We start from the raw sequence: 16,196 nt of genomic DNA, 5'->3' as shown, positions 1-16,196 counted from the left end.
GTTGTACTTGACGAGCTTGATGGGGTTGTTGTTGAAGATGAGCTTGATGGTGTTGTTGTTGAAGATGAAGTAGTGCTTGACGAGCTTGATGGTGTTGTTGTTGATGATGATGTTGTACTTGACGAGCTTGATGGGGTTGTTGTTGATGATGATGTTGTGCTAGATGAACTTGATGGTGTTGTTGTACTGGAGGAGCTTGATGGGGTTGTTGTTGATGATGATGTTGTACTTGAGGAGCTTGAAGGTGTAGTTGTTGATGATGAAGTTGTACTAGATGAACTTGATGGTGTTGTTGTGCTTGATGAGCTTGATGGAGTTGTTGTTGATGATGATGTTGTGCTGGAGGAGCTTGATGGGGTTGTAGTTGAGGACGATGTTGTACTTGAAGAGCTTGAAGGTGTAGTTGTTGATGATGATGTTGTGCTAGATGAGCTTGATGGCGTTGTTGTACTTGAGGAGCTTGATGGTGTTGTAGTTGATGATGATGTAGTGCTAGATGAGCTAGAAGGTGTTGTTGTGCTGGAGGAGCTTGATGGTGTTGTTGTGCTAGACGAGCTTGAAGGTGTAGTTGTAGAGGACGAAGTTGTGCTTGAAGAACTTGATGGTGTTGTTGTACTTGAGGAGCTTGAAGGTGTAGTTGTTGATGATGATGTTGTGCTAGATGAGCTTGATGGTGTTGTTGTACTAGAGGAGCTTGATGGGGTTGTTGTAGATGAAGATGTTGTGCTTGATGAACTCGATGGTGTTGTTGTGCTTGATGAGCTTGATGGAGTTGTTGTTGATGATGATGTTGTGCTAGATGAGCTTGATGGCGTTGTTGTACTTGAGGAGCTTGATGGTGTTGTTGTTGATGATGATGTAGTGCTAGATGAGCTAGAAGGTGTTGTTGTGCTGGAGGAGCTTGATGGAGTTGTTGTTGATGATGATGTTGTACTTGAGGAGCTTGAAGGTGTAGTTGTTGAAGATGATGTTGTGCTAGATGAGCTTGATGGGGTTGTTGTTGATGATGATGTTGTACTTGAAGAACTTGATGGGGTTGTTGTTGAAGATGATGTCGTACTCGAGGAGCTTGATGGAGTTGTTGTACTGGACGAGCTAGAGGGTGTTGTGGTTGATGATGATGTTGTTGAAATCGATGGAGTAGGAGTTCGTGTAGTGGTTGAAGACATTGATGTTGTTGACGTGGAGCTTGTGGAGGTGGTTGATGTTGTGGAAGTGTGAGATGTAGAGGATTCTGTTGGTGTTGTACTTGGCGAGGACGTCGAGTATGATGAACTTGATGTTGTCGGACTGGAAGTCGACGTCACTGATGCTGAAATGAGTTGACAAATTAATATTATTGCTATTGGACTCAATATATTTGTCGCATGTGTTCATGAAAAAAATGTTCAATTTGGTACTTTGAAAAATGGCTCTCTACCAAGAACAAAGAATTTGATTTACTTGGTGTGAAAGTTGACGGCGTAGTAGTGATTCTCGACGTTGAAGACGAAGAAGACGTGGTCACAGTGGAGCTTGTTGAATAACTCTCAGTTGAACTCGTTGAGTATGAAGTGGTTGGGGTTGGAGTTGTTGGACTTGTTGTCGAAGTGGACGCTGAAACAAACAGATAAGTATAAAGATGTGGTAGGACGCGGTGCATCAGAAGGTAATCGATTTAATGGTTGTTGAGTGTTGAATTTTTTTCCATTAAAAATAATCCTATTTACACCATATAAATATTTATTATTTTACAAGCAGTTAATTAATTGTTTAATCAAACAACTTATACTTACAAGAGCACTCCAAGACCTTACAGTCTGGAGGAACTGTGCCAGGAGGACACTCGCAAGTCTCGAAAGCCTCGTTGGTTGTGTAGTTTTTGCAAGTCTTTTCTCCACAGATGTCGTGACAGGCGGGTGCAGCGGGGATGTACTCCTTTGGCCACTCGCACATAACCTCTGAAATAGGTTCCCGTCATTACTCACATTTACGGAATTTGCACTGAGATGGGGATGTAACTGGGTACTATAATGTTTTAGAATGAAATAACTTTAAAGATGAAACAGCATTACCGTCAACATTCGACTTAATGCTACGTAACCGTGCTTTGAAGAACACATTTTCACTTACGGCATTCGGGCATCTTCACTCTCCAGTTGATGACGACATTGTTGTTCATACACAGCTTGACGTAAGCGTAGATAGCTTCACAATAACAGAGACAATCGCCACCCATATCACAACCACAGACATCGTACTCACAGGCTGCCTGGTACTCTTCATAAGGTACAAACCTAAGGTGGTACATTTATACATTTGTACATTCATACATTTATACATTTATACATTTGTATATTTATTTATGTGGTGACGGTGACGAATATTATTGATTTAGGTTACTGTTAGTATCTTTCTTTAGTTTTTCGACAATTTCAATGATATCCCCATGATATCTAAGAAGCAATAAAATAACCAAATGTCTCTTTACCTGTGACAAGCTCCGAATATGGACTCATCAGCAAGGATGCTGCACATGGTCTTAGCGTAGTCGGCTCTTACTTCATGGACAGAACAAGGTCCCTCTGGGTTGTATACAGCATCGGGACAATCCTGCCTTTCCTTCCACGAGTTACCTGACATTAGTGTAAATCAAGATTTTTTTAAATCAGCTTTTGAATCAATAATATCTAATAATTGCTGTGATATTCACATTTGATGGCTATGTATTTGATGGAAATAAAGCGAATGTTAACTTATCAAATTCAATAAATATGAAATATCATAACAGATGTATAATATACATTATACATGTGTTATAAAATGTATATAATACACTGTACATTGTGCTACATACCGAATGCGTAGGGGGATGACACGGTGATTCCAGATGGAGTCTGGTAATCGTCGCCAGGTTTTCCGTTGAAATTACCGCAAAGACCTCGCACTTGTCCTTGCCATTGTGGTTGGATCTGTGAATTCCGATGTTAGTTTTGATTTTACTTCATCGCTCAATTATTCTGACTTGTTTATAAACTGACTATGTAGTTATTAAACCAATTCATATTCACAATTTGTAAAATTGGGTCCTATTAAAAGAAAGAGAAAGTGGTTAATAACCTTGATATGGACGTGAGTAGCTCCGTTCCACATAACCCTGAGACCGATTGGAGACGCCACCATAATGAAGAAACCGATCTCATCGATCATGATATCTGGAAAATGTGTTGTTTTACGCGACTAAGTCAAAGACCAAACTACATAGTAAGGTAATAATAAATAACAATCTGGCTAAAATAGGCAAGAACTAAAAACAAAATTAACAAAGTTTTACGTACCCTCATCGTGATTTTTGCCTCTGAAGATTCCAGGCCAGTTGAACGTCTTTCCGTTGGTCTCTACTTGTCCGTCCTTCATGAGCTTGATAATGTCACCGTCGATGTTGACAATAACAGACTTGGCACAAGTTACACCAGTGCTGCCACAAGGTACGTTCTCTACAGTTACCTAAAAAAGGACGTTAAAGTTAGTAATAGTTAATGTTACTAGTAATAGTTCATGAGTCTTTACAAGTTAACAAAACTGAGGGGCAAGCGAGTTTGATTTACATTCGACCCTGGTAATAAGGTAATAGAGTATGCCAACCGAAAATGCCAAAAATTAAAATAACTTGATATATCAGAGAACTGAGATTACTAAATATATTAGAGAGCTGTGCTCTACAAATGTAACTAAATAACTAAATTCTAACTAGATAACTAAATTCTAACTAAATAACTAAATTCTAACTAAATAACTAAATTCTAACTAAATAACTAAATAACTAAATAACTAAATAACTAAATTGAACTCACGCTCCATCTGTCTGACTCGGAGAGTGTGTACTCACACTCGCCCTGGAACTCGTAGAACTGTCCGTCGTATGTCAGGTAATGAGGGTCACCATAAGCCAGGCACTCTCCTGGGACACACGTGGTTTGGTGAGTAATTCATATGAGTATTTCAGCTAAGTATCGAGAGTTAGATGTGACTAAGGTTTAGGTTCTCTACTTAAACCTAAGATGTGACCAGTTGAGCCACTCTTTAATCACATACAATATTGTCAACTTTATAAGGCTGACTGTACTCTCCGATGTTATGTAATAACTCTGGAAGAGGAGAATATTGAGCACATGACTATTTCGCTATAGAAACTTATTCAGCATTTTATTCTTATCCCTCATCAGGTAAACACGAAGTATCTCATTCTTATAGTTCTTAGTTTATTTGAGTTAGTATAATGTTATCCAAAACCTCCAAAAATCAAATTGGAGACACATAATACAATGTACCGCATAAATTAAGCTTTCTTATTAGAGAGTTGATAATTAGCCTGGAGCAAAGTTTCCAGCTCTCCCTCTCCCTCTCCTTCCGTGTATACAGCCGTGACTCTAAGAGGGCAAACATAGCGCCCCTACGAGAGTGATGATGAAACACTCTCTGAGAAACGGCACTTACACAGTGCTATACAGGGCGGGCACAGTGGTTAATGTGTATACAGCTCGCTACACGCAACGTGTAGCGAGCTTTCGTTCTAAGATAACAAAGGGAGGGTGTTTTTGTACCAATACCATGAGCCCTGACCGGGCCTTAATTTTGATCCAGAGTGTACCTACAAACTGAAACCCAAACATATTCAACCTGCACTTATTTTACATGCTCAAGCTATTTAATTATATCAAATCGCATACCTGGACAGTCGTTATCTTCACACTTCCAGCCGTTGGAGGTACATGTACATCTGTTGCACTCGTTCATGATGTACTGCCCTTGCGTGTACTGGTAGTCGTAGAACTCACACATTACGTCAACTCCAGCTGAAGGAAAACTTGCAATCGAAAAATTGGCACAAACTTTACAGCTTTAAAGGGGCACAAACTGATAAATTCAGTGCCTGATGAGAGGTTAGCAAAGAAATTCCCACAAAACAGACAAAATAAGAATATCAAAATTAACTCACGGCAAGTTTCTTCAGTGCAGACGAAGACACCGTTGGTACAGGTACAGTTGTTGCAGTCGTCGGGGATAATGTCGCCGGGCTGGTACTCAACTCCCTTATCATCGTGACAGGAACATTGCTCCACTGGGATACACTCTCCGTCGGTCTGAGGGAACCAGGGTTTATGAACGGGATTATATAAGCGTGTTTAAAGGACCTTTAAATGGGGATATATATTCTAATGCTTCATGATGTTGTTTTCATCTTTCATATTATTGCTAATTGCTGTATTGTATATGATAATATTTGTGAAAGTTGCAAATTACGTAACTAAAACGCCCATGTCACATGATTTAATTCTCTGGAACTACTTAACTATGAGATCAATACTTATTAAGTTTAACCATTATTTTTGCAACATCTACACCCGCACGGAACCCGTCTCAATGTTAAATAAATGTGTCATTTGATGTCGTAACGGGAAAATGTATACTCAAATTCGAAACTCTATGGTAAAAACTTTATAGAAACTTTTCGATAAAATTCACACAATAAGGTAAAACATACCTTATCAAGGATCTGGCCATCAGGGCAACTGCAGCCTTCGACACAGTCTCTGGTGCAGTCAATGTCTGAAGACAGATCAGCACAGGTGTGGATACAGGCATTACCGCAAGCAGCGTAGGATTGTCCAGCTGAGCAGTCGGCAGCTGGGGAGGAAAAAGAGGGTTAGTTTGAGGTTAGAAAGAGGGTTAGTTTGAGGTTATACCAGGGTAACATTCAGAAGATTGGAAACTTTAAGTGCTAACTTGGGATCATCAAGACTGTGTTTAACTCTTCAAAAGCTTGTTCGATTATAAAATGTTGTTCTTAACCTTCAAAGCATTTATTTTAATAAAAGCTTCCAAAACCGCTTAAAACAACAGTTCTACTTACGGCAAAGGTTGGGTGTCCTCCAGTCAATGTAAACACTCTTGAGAGCACACTGTCTGGCGTAGTTAGCAAGAGCTTCACACATGCACACCTCTGGGTTAGGATTAGGGGTACCGGGACAGTGACACATGTCCTGGACACACTTGGAGTAGTAGGGTCCAACATCCACAGCAGAGTGGCACTTGGTGAAGTGGGGACTTGTTTTCAGGACGTTGCAGTTCTCCTCGGCAAGGACCATTCCGATTGGGTTACGGTCACAAGGTGACTGGTTGATGGGCAGAGTGTTGTCACTGTCGTCACATGTTCCTTTGTCTTCCTGACAAGGTGACCATGTTAGAAAGTGGTTATACTGCCAAATTTAATAATAATTGTGGGATTGAGGAAGATAATCACTGGTTTTCAGGAGAGCTCTGCTAGGATAATTCAAAGTTTCGCTTCTTTGAAAGATAGTCTTAGTGATCCTACCTGCCATGAGAGTGCGAAGATGTTGGAATCATCCTCGTACACTTTGCTGTTCTTGGGCACGAAATCATCAGCAGCTCTGTCGTTGAAAGTACCGCAAAGACCGCACAATGCGTTCTTGAGAGCTCCTGGTGCGATGATCTGAACAAGTTGCTCGTTATCCCAGATCACACTCAGTCCTGAGTATCCTGTTATCTTCACATTCAGTCGGATTATCCTGCACAGATTGCGGGTTAGTGGAAGTTTATAGCGGCTAGATTCTGATGTGCACGGCCGATGCCATGCTAGTACGTTTGGCTCGTAATATTAATAATCTGGATACATTCTACCTATTAGCTGTTCTGGTATAAGTCGACGTTCAGCGAACCCCCATTTCTGGGAATCCTGGGTATAAGGAAATAATTTCGGCAAGATCAATATGATTTTTTTCTTACATGCTTGAGTATCTCAGGACATCGAATGTATCGGACATGTAAGGCAGAGCCATGTTTCCAACTCCGGTTCGGAAGGTTGGATGGCTGATCTTGACCATGTTGTCATCAATTGATTCGATTGTCCAGTCCATGACTCTTACCTGTAGTTGTAGGTTGTTTATTGAGTTTTATAACCAGCTACTCTCACCGCTTCCCACATGGGATCATGATTCATGATGGTTATTGTTAGGTGCGCTGTGGTATTCTAACGACTCTAAACCCAGATAAAAAGTTACACATTCAAAAATTTGTATTAATAACGGGTACATACTATGACTTTACGGTAACAGAAGGCATCTTCAGTGCAGCCAGTGAGAGATCGAGATGAGGAGACCTTGACCTTGCTGCCAGCAGCAGGTGATGTGGGGTCGTTTGATGGACAGTTCTCAACCTGTAGGAAGTATCATGTTATAGTGGGAACCTGAGTATACTTACTAGAATCACTTGGTAAAGACATCTGAAATAAACATGCTAGTTGGACTGAGGATAGTTTTCATCTTGGATCAAACTTACCATTGTGTACTGACAAGCTCCGTAGAAGTTGTACTCGGTGTCGTCAAAGGTCCACATGTTTCCGAAACCATTAGCGTAACAGACGTCAGTACAGTCTTCCTTCTGGGAGCATTCCCACTTTCCGTCGGCACAGGTGCTGTTGGAGGGGCAGGGTCAAACTTTATACAGTATAACTATTATTAGAAGTTATTGCGCGTTGTCAATCGGTGTGCTTTTCTTAATTTAGACAACTTTTCTTCGATTTATTGCCGGAACCTTGGCAAAGTTATTTTGCGTGTTTTGTGTTGAGTCAGATAATACTGTAATAATAAAACTTTAATGAGGTGAAGCATCAGCTACAACCTTTAAAATCACCAACAAATCGAACAAACAGTTGATTGTTGTTAGAGGTGTAAAGTTTCAAAACGATAAACTACCACCTGACCAAATAATCAAATCACGTGAATAAACAAACAGGCCACGTGACAAAATATACAACTGCTGCAAAACACGTGACAGAGAGTGTTACTGACCAGCTCTCGCAGTCCTTGGAGAGGGCGTCTCCAGCGTTGTAGTACTGGCCACCATACTCACAGGAACATTGCTGAGAAAGGTAATATTAGTGGAACTCTCAACACAGATTCCTCGCAGTGGCATGGATTGAGCTAAAAGCTTCTGCAACAAGAGATAACTAGTAATAAATCAATTGTAAATTTCCACTTTCCAGTGTCTTGGTTATTATGGTAGAGCGTACATACCTGAGCCTCGACACAGGTTTCTGTGGCAGCGTCGTACACCTTGCCACTGGGACAGAAGCAACCTTCTACACAAGGTAGCCCGCAGGTTTCTGACGTCATGATGTAGTTGCTACATGTCAGCTGACAGGCACTAGCACAGGTGCTGTACTGGAAACCTGGAATAAGAGTTAGATAACGAAACCTAATTAAATTATAGATAAACTGGAAATAGGCGATTTATCAGACACATCTTTAGTAACTAAACTCCGAATTAAGATAAGAATATCTTAATTAATCAAGATAGTAATCTCTTACCAGCAGCACACTTTTCAGGTACAGCCTCGCAGTCACTTCCTGTCTTCCAGTCATCAATGAAGATAGCCTGGGTGGCGGCACACTCGTGGAAGAAAGCCGACAGGGTGTTGCAAGGAGTGTTGGTTGTAGTTGGGTCGTCACAGAAGTCTGCTACACAAAGGTTGAAGAACTGGTCGCCATCATCAACACACTCCTGGCTGTTCTTGATTGGAGAACAGGCGTCCTGGGCAAGTTTGAGCATGGCTGGGTTGTTGCCACAGTTGTCTGAGAACTGTACCTTGTCCGGGCAGTTTCCTTGTCTCCAAGTCTTACCGAACGCTTCAACTGTGTCCTTGAGACCTCCGAAGGTGTCCTGGAAGTCGTTGCCGGGATCGTCGTTGTAGTCACCACACATACCACACAGACCCTTAGAGTACTCGCTTGATACCTGGGAGAAAGAAAGATTTGAAAAAGTCCCAGAAACTATGGTTCTAAAATTTTTCGTAGCTAAATTTCTTTCTGTAAACATTTTGGTTCAAATCTAGAATGAGGAACATCGAATATAATGAAATATTTTGCCACGACTTACGTCAAGGTAGAACTGTCCGGCACCGTTGAACCTGATGCTGAAAGTACTGTCAGTCATGACAACAAAGAAACCAGCCATCTTGATGGTGAGTCCAGCGTGGGTCTTGGGGAGAGAGACTGCTTCTCTGTCCAGGAAAACCTGGAGATCAGCGTCTACTGACACCTCGAATCCGACCATTGTCAGGGTGATAGCCTTCAGTTCAGCGGAGTCAGCTTTGGTGTATCTGGGGTGGAAATTTGGTTTTATGTGAGATGTTTACTAAAAAGAAAATGTTACATGGTACAGTGCTTAGATAAGCATTTTAAACTTCCATTTTAAAGTTTGTACCTTGTAACAGACAGAAGAGTCCTAGAACCTAGAGGTATGGCCTGGTCTGAGATCTATCACTGTAACTATTAGCTAATAAAAAACATTGTGTGGAAAGTACTGACCCAGTAACTTTCCACTTCTGTTCTGTGGAGCACTCCCTGGCGAGGGTGTGACCACAGTCAATATCTGGGTAGGTGAATGCTCGCTTGTCAAAACTGTTGTAGTGACCATTTCCGACTACGGAACACTGGGCATCGCAGTTGATAGCATCGCACTGCCAGCTTGCGTCCTTGCATTCACTGGAGGAGCAACATGTTAATTGTTAGGGTAAATAATAACCAATTCGCCCAATTCTCAGTGGGTCCAATTTCATACCAAGCTTATAGTATCACGTGATGAAATCACCCAGTTACTTAATCTACTGTAGGTCAAATTTCACAACAAGCTTAACTATGGAGAATGAAAAGTCGACATGGATGTCGTGTTGAATCTTTAGTCAGACTGTTAGTCAGAATCTTTCACAACTCATTAGTCACACTCAATCAGCTGCTGAGCATGTGCTGCTCATTCAGTGTCTTAAACCAATCTTTATTCGATTCAATGCGCACGGAAATACGGGAGAATGTGTTCGTCTAGAAATCTGTGTGTATGTGTTCACCGTGAAGAGCATGAGTGTGCTTAGAGATGGTGGTGTACTGAAATCTGTGTGAGAGCTAGGTGCAATGTATTTGAAAAGTGTTTGACATCAAATTTCAAATAGTCTCTCTATGTTAATGTGGGTGTCTGTCATGTGAATTTCAGGTTATTTTCCAAGTAAGTGGTTGTGAGTTTGTATGTATTCCCAAGTCTGTGTGCTTGGGTTTGTCTGTAAAGTTGTCTGTTTGTCTGTTTATTAGCACTTACCAAGATCGGCAGCCAACCAGCATGACGTCACCCTCGGTCTTAGCATTACACTCGGGCAGGAGGTATGTGTCTCTCTTAGTCATTGACATACCACCCTCTGCAATTGGTTGGAACCTCTTTTCAGCAGCCAGCACTTCAGCTTTCAGCCTCTGTTCCAGTGTCAGAACTGAAATTTAGGTCGTAAAAGCCAAGAAACGTAATCATGAAAACTATTTTATGAAGCTGGCCAATTAGTCTTTATCGTATTACTATTAATTAAGAAACATCTTGAAGTTGATAAGAAAAATAAAAGTAATATTGTATAAAGTACCTTGAACAATCTTGGTCTCACAGCGGTTACCAGTGTAGCCCTCGTTACAGGCGCACTCGTTTGGAGAATTGCAGGTACCTTCACCGCAACCCTCTTCGCAGATGGCTGAAATGATTCTTACAATACTCTGCAAACTAAATCATCACTTAAATAACGAAACTTTTAAATCTTGATCAGACTAAGACAAGACTTAGATGTTAGTAAGATGACAGTTTTAATCAGAATAAAACATATTTGTTCAACCAAAGTAACACTGAATAAAATAAGGGCGGGCGTAAACTTACGGGTTTTGCACAGGCCGTCTGCGTTTTTGTTCCATCCGGGGCAGCAGCCGACTACGTCACGTACTACACGGACATATTCTAGCTCCTTACTCTCTTCGGACCTCCTGATTGGTCATGTGTTAGTTATCAGTACAAATTGCTTTATTGCTTGGTATAGCGCTTAAACGAGGTTTTTTAGGGTTCTTAGGGAGAAGAGAAAGTTCGAGATTGTTTTCTGTGATGATTCAAGTAAATAACGAGCGCTGTTTTATCTGAATGTTTAACAATTTACTAACTTGAGTCTGCCGCAGGCACCGTCACCGGAGCCATCTTGATCAGCACAACGAGCAACCCTGAGGGCTCTTACTTGCCGCGTATGATCTGATGACTTCTTGACTACCTCCAGCTCTTCTACTCTGCTTCTGCACTCATGTTCACCTGTGTTATACGAGCATTATCTCCTGCAGTCACATGCACAGTGTAGTCACAGTGCAGTCACAGTGTAGTCACAGTGCAGTCACAGTGTAGTCACAGTGTAGTCACAGTGTAGTCACAGTGCAGTCACAGTACAGTCACAGTGTAGTCACAGTGTAATCACAGTGTAATTACAGTGTAATCACAGTAAATTAGAATATTTGTCAAAGTATAATAGAGGGTCGCTATAAAACAAAATAATGTTTTAACTAATCTAAAAGTTTTCATTTCGACATAAACTGATCTTATAATGAAAACTACAAAGTACAAACCTAACGATCTCTTTTCTTGAGAGAGGAACTCTCTCTTTACTCTTACTGCAAGGTCGCTTTCTTCATCTTTTAAAGCGGAAGGGAGATCTAGGTCGTTAAGGCTGAAATTTGGGTAGATTAGAATTCCTTTAAACAATCAAAATCACATGGAAATTTATCTCAGTGTTTTTGTCATAAATTACTGGCACAGGCTCATTTTAGATAGTCTACTAGTAGCTTCTTAAACACAGACGAACGGTACTCCTATTCTTCAATAGGGTTTGTTTCGTAACTAGTGTATTGATCACAAACAATCATGTAAAAATGTACGAGATGCGGTCCTTACAATGTCTTTGCATCAATTTTCGAACAAAGCGTCAACAACCAACTGGGTGCTGATCTTTAGAGCGTGTTTACACGTACAGCCAGTAAAACAGCCAGTAAAACAGCCAGTAAAATAGCCAGTTAAACTTTATCTTATGAAAATTAACTGCTTATATTATTTCACAGGACCAGGATTGCCAGTGATTGCCAGTGGTTACCATTGGTAACGGATGTACAATGTAACATTGATAGAATACGTTGCCCTTAAGATGTTAGTCCTTAATGAAAGGGTAAAATATCAGACGCTTGAGTGTAAGATGGCAGCCAAAAACAGACTTTCAAATTCCGGACTGGAGTTTGGTTAAATTTAAAACTGTACGTGAGGTCAATAGAATTTGATCGAGGAGCTTTAATATTAAACCATTTTAGACCTAATCTGATTTGGCATCAAGTGCCCCTTTGATTTAGGTTGATCACTACACAAGGTTAATAATATAGACCAACTGAACGACTTATTTAAATCTCATAATATTAGAGATAATATATGAGATCAAATGATATTAATAATAAATATTATTTGATAGATATTACTCAACTTAATAAGAGAAATTTGATTGCTAATGATTGCTTACATAATCTATCACTTACACCGTTGAAGAAATAAATATTTAAAATAATCATGCGGTTTAAAAATTCATTTTATCTATTTATTTAATAAATTCATTACTATCAAATAATTTATTGTATTTTATTTAAACTTATTTAATATACTCACTCGAGGTTAGCTACCACATGGAGGATAAGGAATTGGGTAGTAGCTATAAGATAGCAAAGATTGCGCATCTCCTGAATAACGCTACTCTATTCGCGTTCGATGGCTATTCGGTAATATCATATACCAAGTACGGATTACTAAAATATCTAGAGGGAAAATATAATTTATTAGTCGATTAATTTATTAGTAGATTGGAAAATTTAATTAGTTTAATAAATTAAATTAATTTAAATTTCTCTGAATGCTCAGATGTCCTTGAATGACAATGATAACGAATCTTTGAAGTTTTGAGGAGTGGAGTTCCAGCAGATGATTTTGATGTAAAATCGGCAAAACGATGGGTCAGAGGAAACTGAATAGTCCGTCTTTATGAGGTGATCATTAAAACAATTGTCCGACTGATCGAGGAGTGATAAGTCGTCGAGATAGATGTCTTTGAAATTCTTCATTGAATCACATGATTTGTGATTTGTGAGGTTGAAATCCGACTGATTTAACGTTTTCAAGATGCTCAATGGTTCCTGGTTTGATTCTGATATGGTCTCTGATATTTTGATGATATTCTTTTCAGAAAAGCGAAGATGACTGAAATTCGGTAAACGGTCGAGTGAATGATGTTTGAAGACGGGTAAGAACGATTTTCAATGAACATTAATGACCAGTTACAAATCTGATCGATAGATAAAATCTACGAATACAACCACGGTTAATAAAACAGTTACTATAATAAAATTGATAATGTAAAACATTAAAAAGATGTTATAAATTGACGGTGACGGGAGTAAGAGTACATAAAGCTGGTCGCGCAAACGACATGAAAATATCGCCATCCAGGGGACCGCATGGAACAATGTTAGGCTATGTTATAGTTTAATACGAGAGATCGTTTGTGAGATCACGAGGGGGTCATGGGCCGGTCACGTGATAATTGTCGTCACGTGATCCGGACAAACACGGACAATCTAAAGCGACACCTTTCGGGGATGCAGGTGAATTATACCGGTAACAAATTATAGCCGGGTGTAACTGGACTGTGTACATGTATACATGCATGATATTTAACAATATTCATGCCTCCATCTCAACGAGACACTCCCACTTTTTGGGTGATTTCTAAAATTTCACTCAATTCCACCGTCCAAACCCCGGAGTGAGAGTAAAAGCTTGTGCTGGTGGGCGTGATACTAATGTTATTGTCCTGGTGATGACACGCCTACATTGAGTGCACCACGGGTCACGCCGACTAGAGGCTCCACTGCCGTGTGGATCTGGGGTGCGTTAAAAGTTCAGGAAGTTCACGTGAAGTTGAGTCCAGTGCACGAGTGGTCTTTACCCGTGCTGGTTGCAGCCGCATGAAATTACTAAAATATTGTCAACCTAAAAACTCGCTGATTACTCATGACTACCGGGTAGTGGTAGTGTGGTAGTTTGATGGAAGTGTGATGAAATTACGACTCTCACAATATACTTGATATAACTGTGAAATAGAAAGGGATATAAGCCTTCAAGATTACTGTGAATTTTAATAAATTTTAAAATTAGTCTTTAATAGTTCTGGTTGTGTCTCAATTATAATGGCGTATTAGGGGAAGGAAACATGCAGTAAGCATGCGTATTATATTTCAACTAAAGTTTTTTTTGGGACTCAACGAATAATACGCAAATACTTCGTTAAAACAGCAGTGCCTAGGTGCGCTAGCAGTGCCTGAATACTGAAGCTGAACCGTACGCGCCATTCAATACAACTACGAGACAGCACATCATGACTGAATGGAGCTACGTCACTCTTAATTAAAGATGAATTGAACTTTTAATTCAGACGGAGTTTGATGCTTTTCTGTATGAAACAAAAGTGGTAACTTTAGAGTGAGCTGAGCATATTATTTCATATTTACATTCAACTTCAGACCATTGCAGTATGAGTAAGTTGCAGTAAGTTGCGGTTACGGTTAGGGTTAGGGGTTATTACGGTTAGGGTCATGGTCAAGGTTAGGGTTAGGGTTAGGGTTAGGGTTAGGGTTAGGGTTAGGGTTAGGGTTAGGGTTAGGGATCGGGTTAGGGTTAGGGTAAAGGGTTAGGGTTAGGGTTAGGGTTAGGGTTAGGGTTAGGGTTATGGTTATGGTTAGGGTTAGGGTTAGGGTTAGGGTTAGGGTTAGGGTTAGGGTTAGGGTTGGGGCTAGAGCTAGGGCTTGGGCTAGAGCTAGGGTTAGACTTAAGGTTAGGGCTAGGGTTAGGGTTAGGGTTGGGGTTAGGGCTAGGGTTAGGGTTGGGGTAAGCGGTAGGGATTCATTAATAATTCGGTCCGCCAAACCTTTACCTGGGAATCACAGGCCTAATGTTCATAAACACCGAATGAAGATTATAAGATATGACGCCGCCCAGTAACCATTTAATTTTAAAATTACGGTAAATCAGGGTTCTGATTTACATTTATCGCTTTTAGAATATCTGACTCCCGATTAACGGGGTTAAAATGCATCAGCAAATAATACCCCGAAGATTTTTAATGTAATGTAACAATCGTGAATATAACGACGCTCACACGAACCCTAATCTTTGGTCGCCTTATCTGATGTTGGGAACGAAGTAGAGTAAACCATAGAAATCTGGCGACTAGAGTGTTCACTGAGACATTTCACATTAGTCAATCTTTAAAAAGTGTTGAGTATTTAGTCTAAACTGCAAAGATCCCTCTCCACAGTCCACTCTCCAGGAGTGTTTAGGAAACAATATTCCAAATAAATTACTGAATTGGATCGATCAGCCTGTATGACTATGAAATAGTAAATTTTAATTCAACGCGCGTGTACTTGTAGGTATGAAGTTGAACGCGTATGAATTAAAGGTTTAACTTTAAGATCTTAACCATTAATTGGAGTTTTGATAATACGTGAATCCTTTTTTATTTTCCATAACTCACTCCACTACTGAAATTTTGCGTATTAAACGTCCCTATTTCAGCAATAATTAAACTTTTGCTACTCTTCTTGCTTCTTGACTAGTACATTATAAAAAGGAAACTGCTCGATATTAATCTTATTTCGTCGTTACAAACTTACTAGGAGCAAAGACTTAAATCTAAGGAAAATTATATTCTCAACATTGATCCATTGTCCTAACAGTTGTTTTATGTTTAGGATTCCATTATATTTTTTACAAGTTACCATTTCTAATAGGGCCGCCATGAATTTCACCAACCAACACAGAATATTGCCTGAAATACTAGCTACTGAATACTGATGTATTCCAGTACTGACGTATTCCACTCCCTTATTAATATTAATCAGATGTAAGTCCATCCCAGCATCAGATTGCAAACATTTCCAGCTTTTTCCAGCTCTCCATCTCCCTCCACCGTCTACGAGTGTACACCATACACACCTCACACAGTACACACCTCACACAGTATACACACAATTCTCCCAGGTCGGCTGGTGGCAAGCATTTCTCAGGTGTGAGAACGCTAAACGGACATTCCCCCGGGAGGTGCTGCCCACTGCGTAATGTCACGTGACCTGCACGTGTCCTCAGAGAACATTGATCCATTTTCTAAGCCTCTACCCGGCTAAAACTAACGCCGTTCCATGAGGCTTAGATTATCCACACTCCAGGGACTCACACGGTGTTTGTATGCTATAGTTAGTAAATTT

The 16,196-nt window shown here is 40.2% G+C and overlaps 1 protein-coding gene across 11 annotated transcripts in view; it reads right to left on the bottom strand.

Moving 5' to 3' along the window:
- The window catches only part of LOC134818473 (mucin-19-like), a 40,542-nt gene extending 27,848 nt beyond the window's left edge, over window positions 1-12,694 (bottom strand). For 9 of the 11 annotated variants that reach the window (XM_063828045.1, XM_063828046.1, XM_063828053.1 and 6 more), the window contains exons 1-28: window positions 12,547-12,694; window positions 11,469-11,569; window positions 11,019-11,160; window positions 10,744-10,847; window positions 10,460-10,564; window positions 10,150-10,315; window positions 9,369-9,545; window positions 8,938-9,160; window positions 8,370-8,796; window positions 8,076-8,230; window positions 7,851-7,921; window positions 7,339-7,474; window positions 7,097-7,216; window positions 6,787-6,926; window positions 6,356-6,569; window positions 5,894-6,206; window positions 5,525-5,667; window positions 4,979-5,123; window positions 4,710-4,835; window positions 3,834-3,940; window positions 3,318-3,486; window positions 3,100-3,194; window positions 2,837-2,951; window positions 2,471-2,615; window positions 2,113-2,276; window positions 1,776-1,940; window positions 1,444-1,596; window positions 16-1,312 (exon numbers count right to left, since the gene is read on the bottom strand). In XM_063828045.1, the coding sequence (XP_063684115.1) occupies window positions 16-1,312; window positions 1,444-1,596; window positions 1,776-1,940; window positions 2,113-2,276; window positions 2,471-2,615; window positions 2,837-2,951; window positions 3,100-3,194; window positions 3,318-3,486; window positions 3,834-3,940; window positions 4,710-4,835; window positions 4,979-5,123; window positions 5,525-5,667; window positions 5,894-6,206; window positions 6,356-6,569; window positions 6,787-6,926; window positions 7,097-7,216; window positions 7,339-7,474; window positions 7,851-7,921; window positions 8,076-8,230; window positions 8,370-8,796; window positions 8,938-9,160; window positions 9,369-9,545; window positions 10,150-10,315; window positions 10,460-10,564; window positions 10,744-10,847; window positions 11,019-11,160; window positions 11,469-11,569; window positions 12,547-12,614 (5,486 nt within the window). In that variant the 5' untranslated portion in view covers window positions 12,615-12,694. The remainder of the gene's footprint in view (window positions 1-15; window positions 1,313-1,443; window positions 1,597-1,775; window positions 1,941-2,112; window positions 2,277-2,470; window positions 2,616-2,836; window positions 2,952-3,099; window positions 3,195-3,317; window positions 3,487-3,833; window positions 3,941-4,709; window positions 4,836-4,978; window positions 5,124-5,524; window positions 5,668-5,893; window positions 6,207-6,355; window positions 6,570-6,786; window positions 6,927-7,096; window positions 7,217-7,338; window positions 7,475-7,850; window positions 7,922-8,075; window positions 8,231-8,369; window positions 8,797-8,937; window positions 9,161-9,368; window positions 9,546-10,149; window positions 10,316-10,459; window positions 10,565-10,743; window positions 10,848-11,018; window positions 11,161-11,468; window positions 11,570-12,546) is intronic. The other 2 variants (XM_063828051.1, XM_063828054.1) reach the window with 2 other exon arrangements.
- Between the last annotated feature and the right edge of the window lie 3,502 nt (window positions 12,695-16,196).

This window comes from Bolinopsis microptera, chromosome 7 (genome assembly GCF_026151205.1).
Source record: "Bolinopsis microptera isolate Bmic1 chromosome 7, MBARI_Bmic_1.0, whole genome shotgun sequence".
Classification (NCBI taxonomy): Eukaryota; Metazoa; Ctenophora; class Tentaculata; order Lobata; family Bolinopsidae; genus Bolinopsis; species Bolinopsis microptera.
The sequence above is the reverse complement of the archived record's forward strand: the minus strand, read 5'-3'. Positions and strand labels throughout refer to the sequence as shown.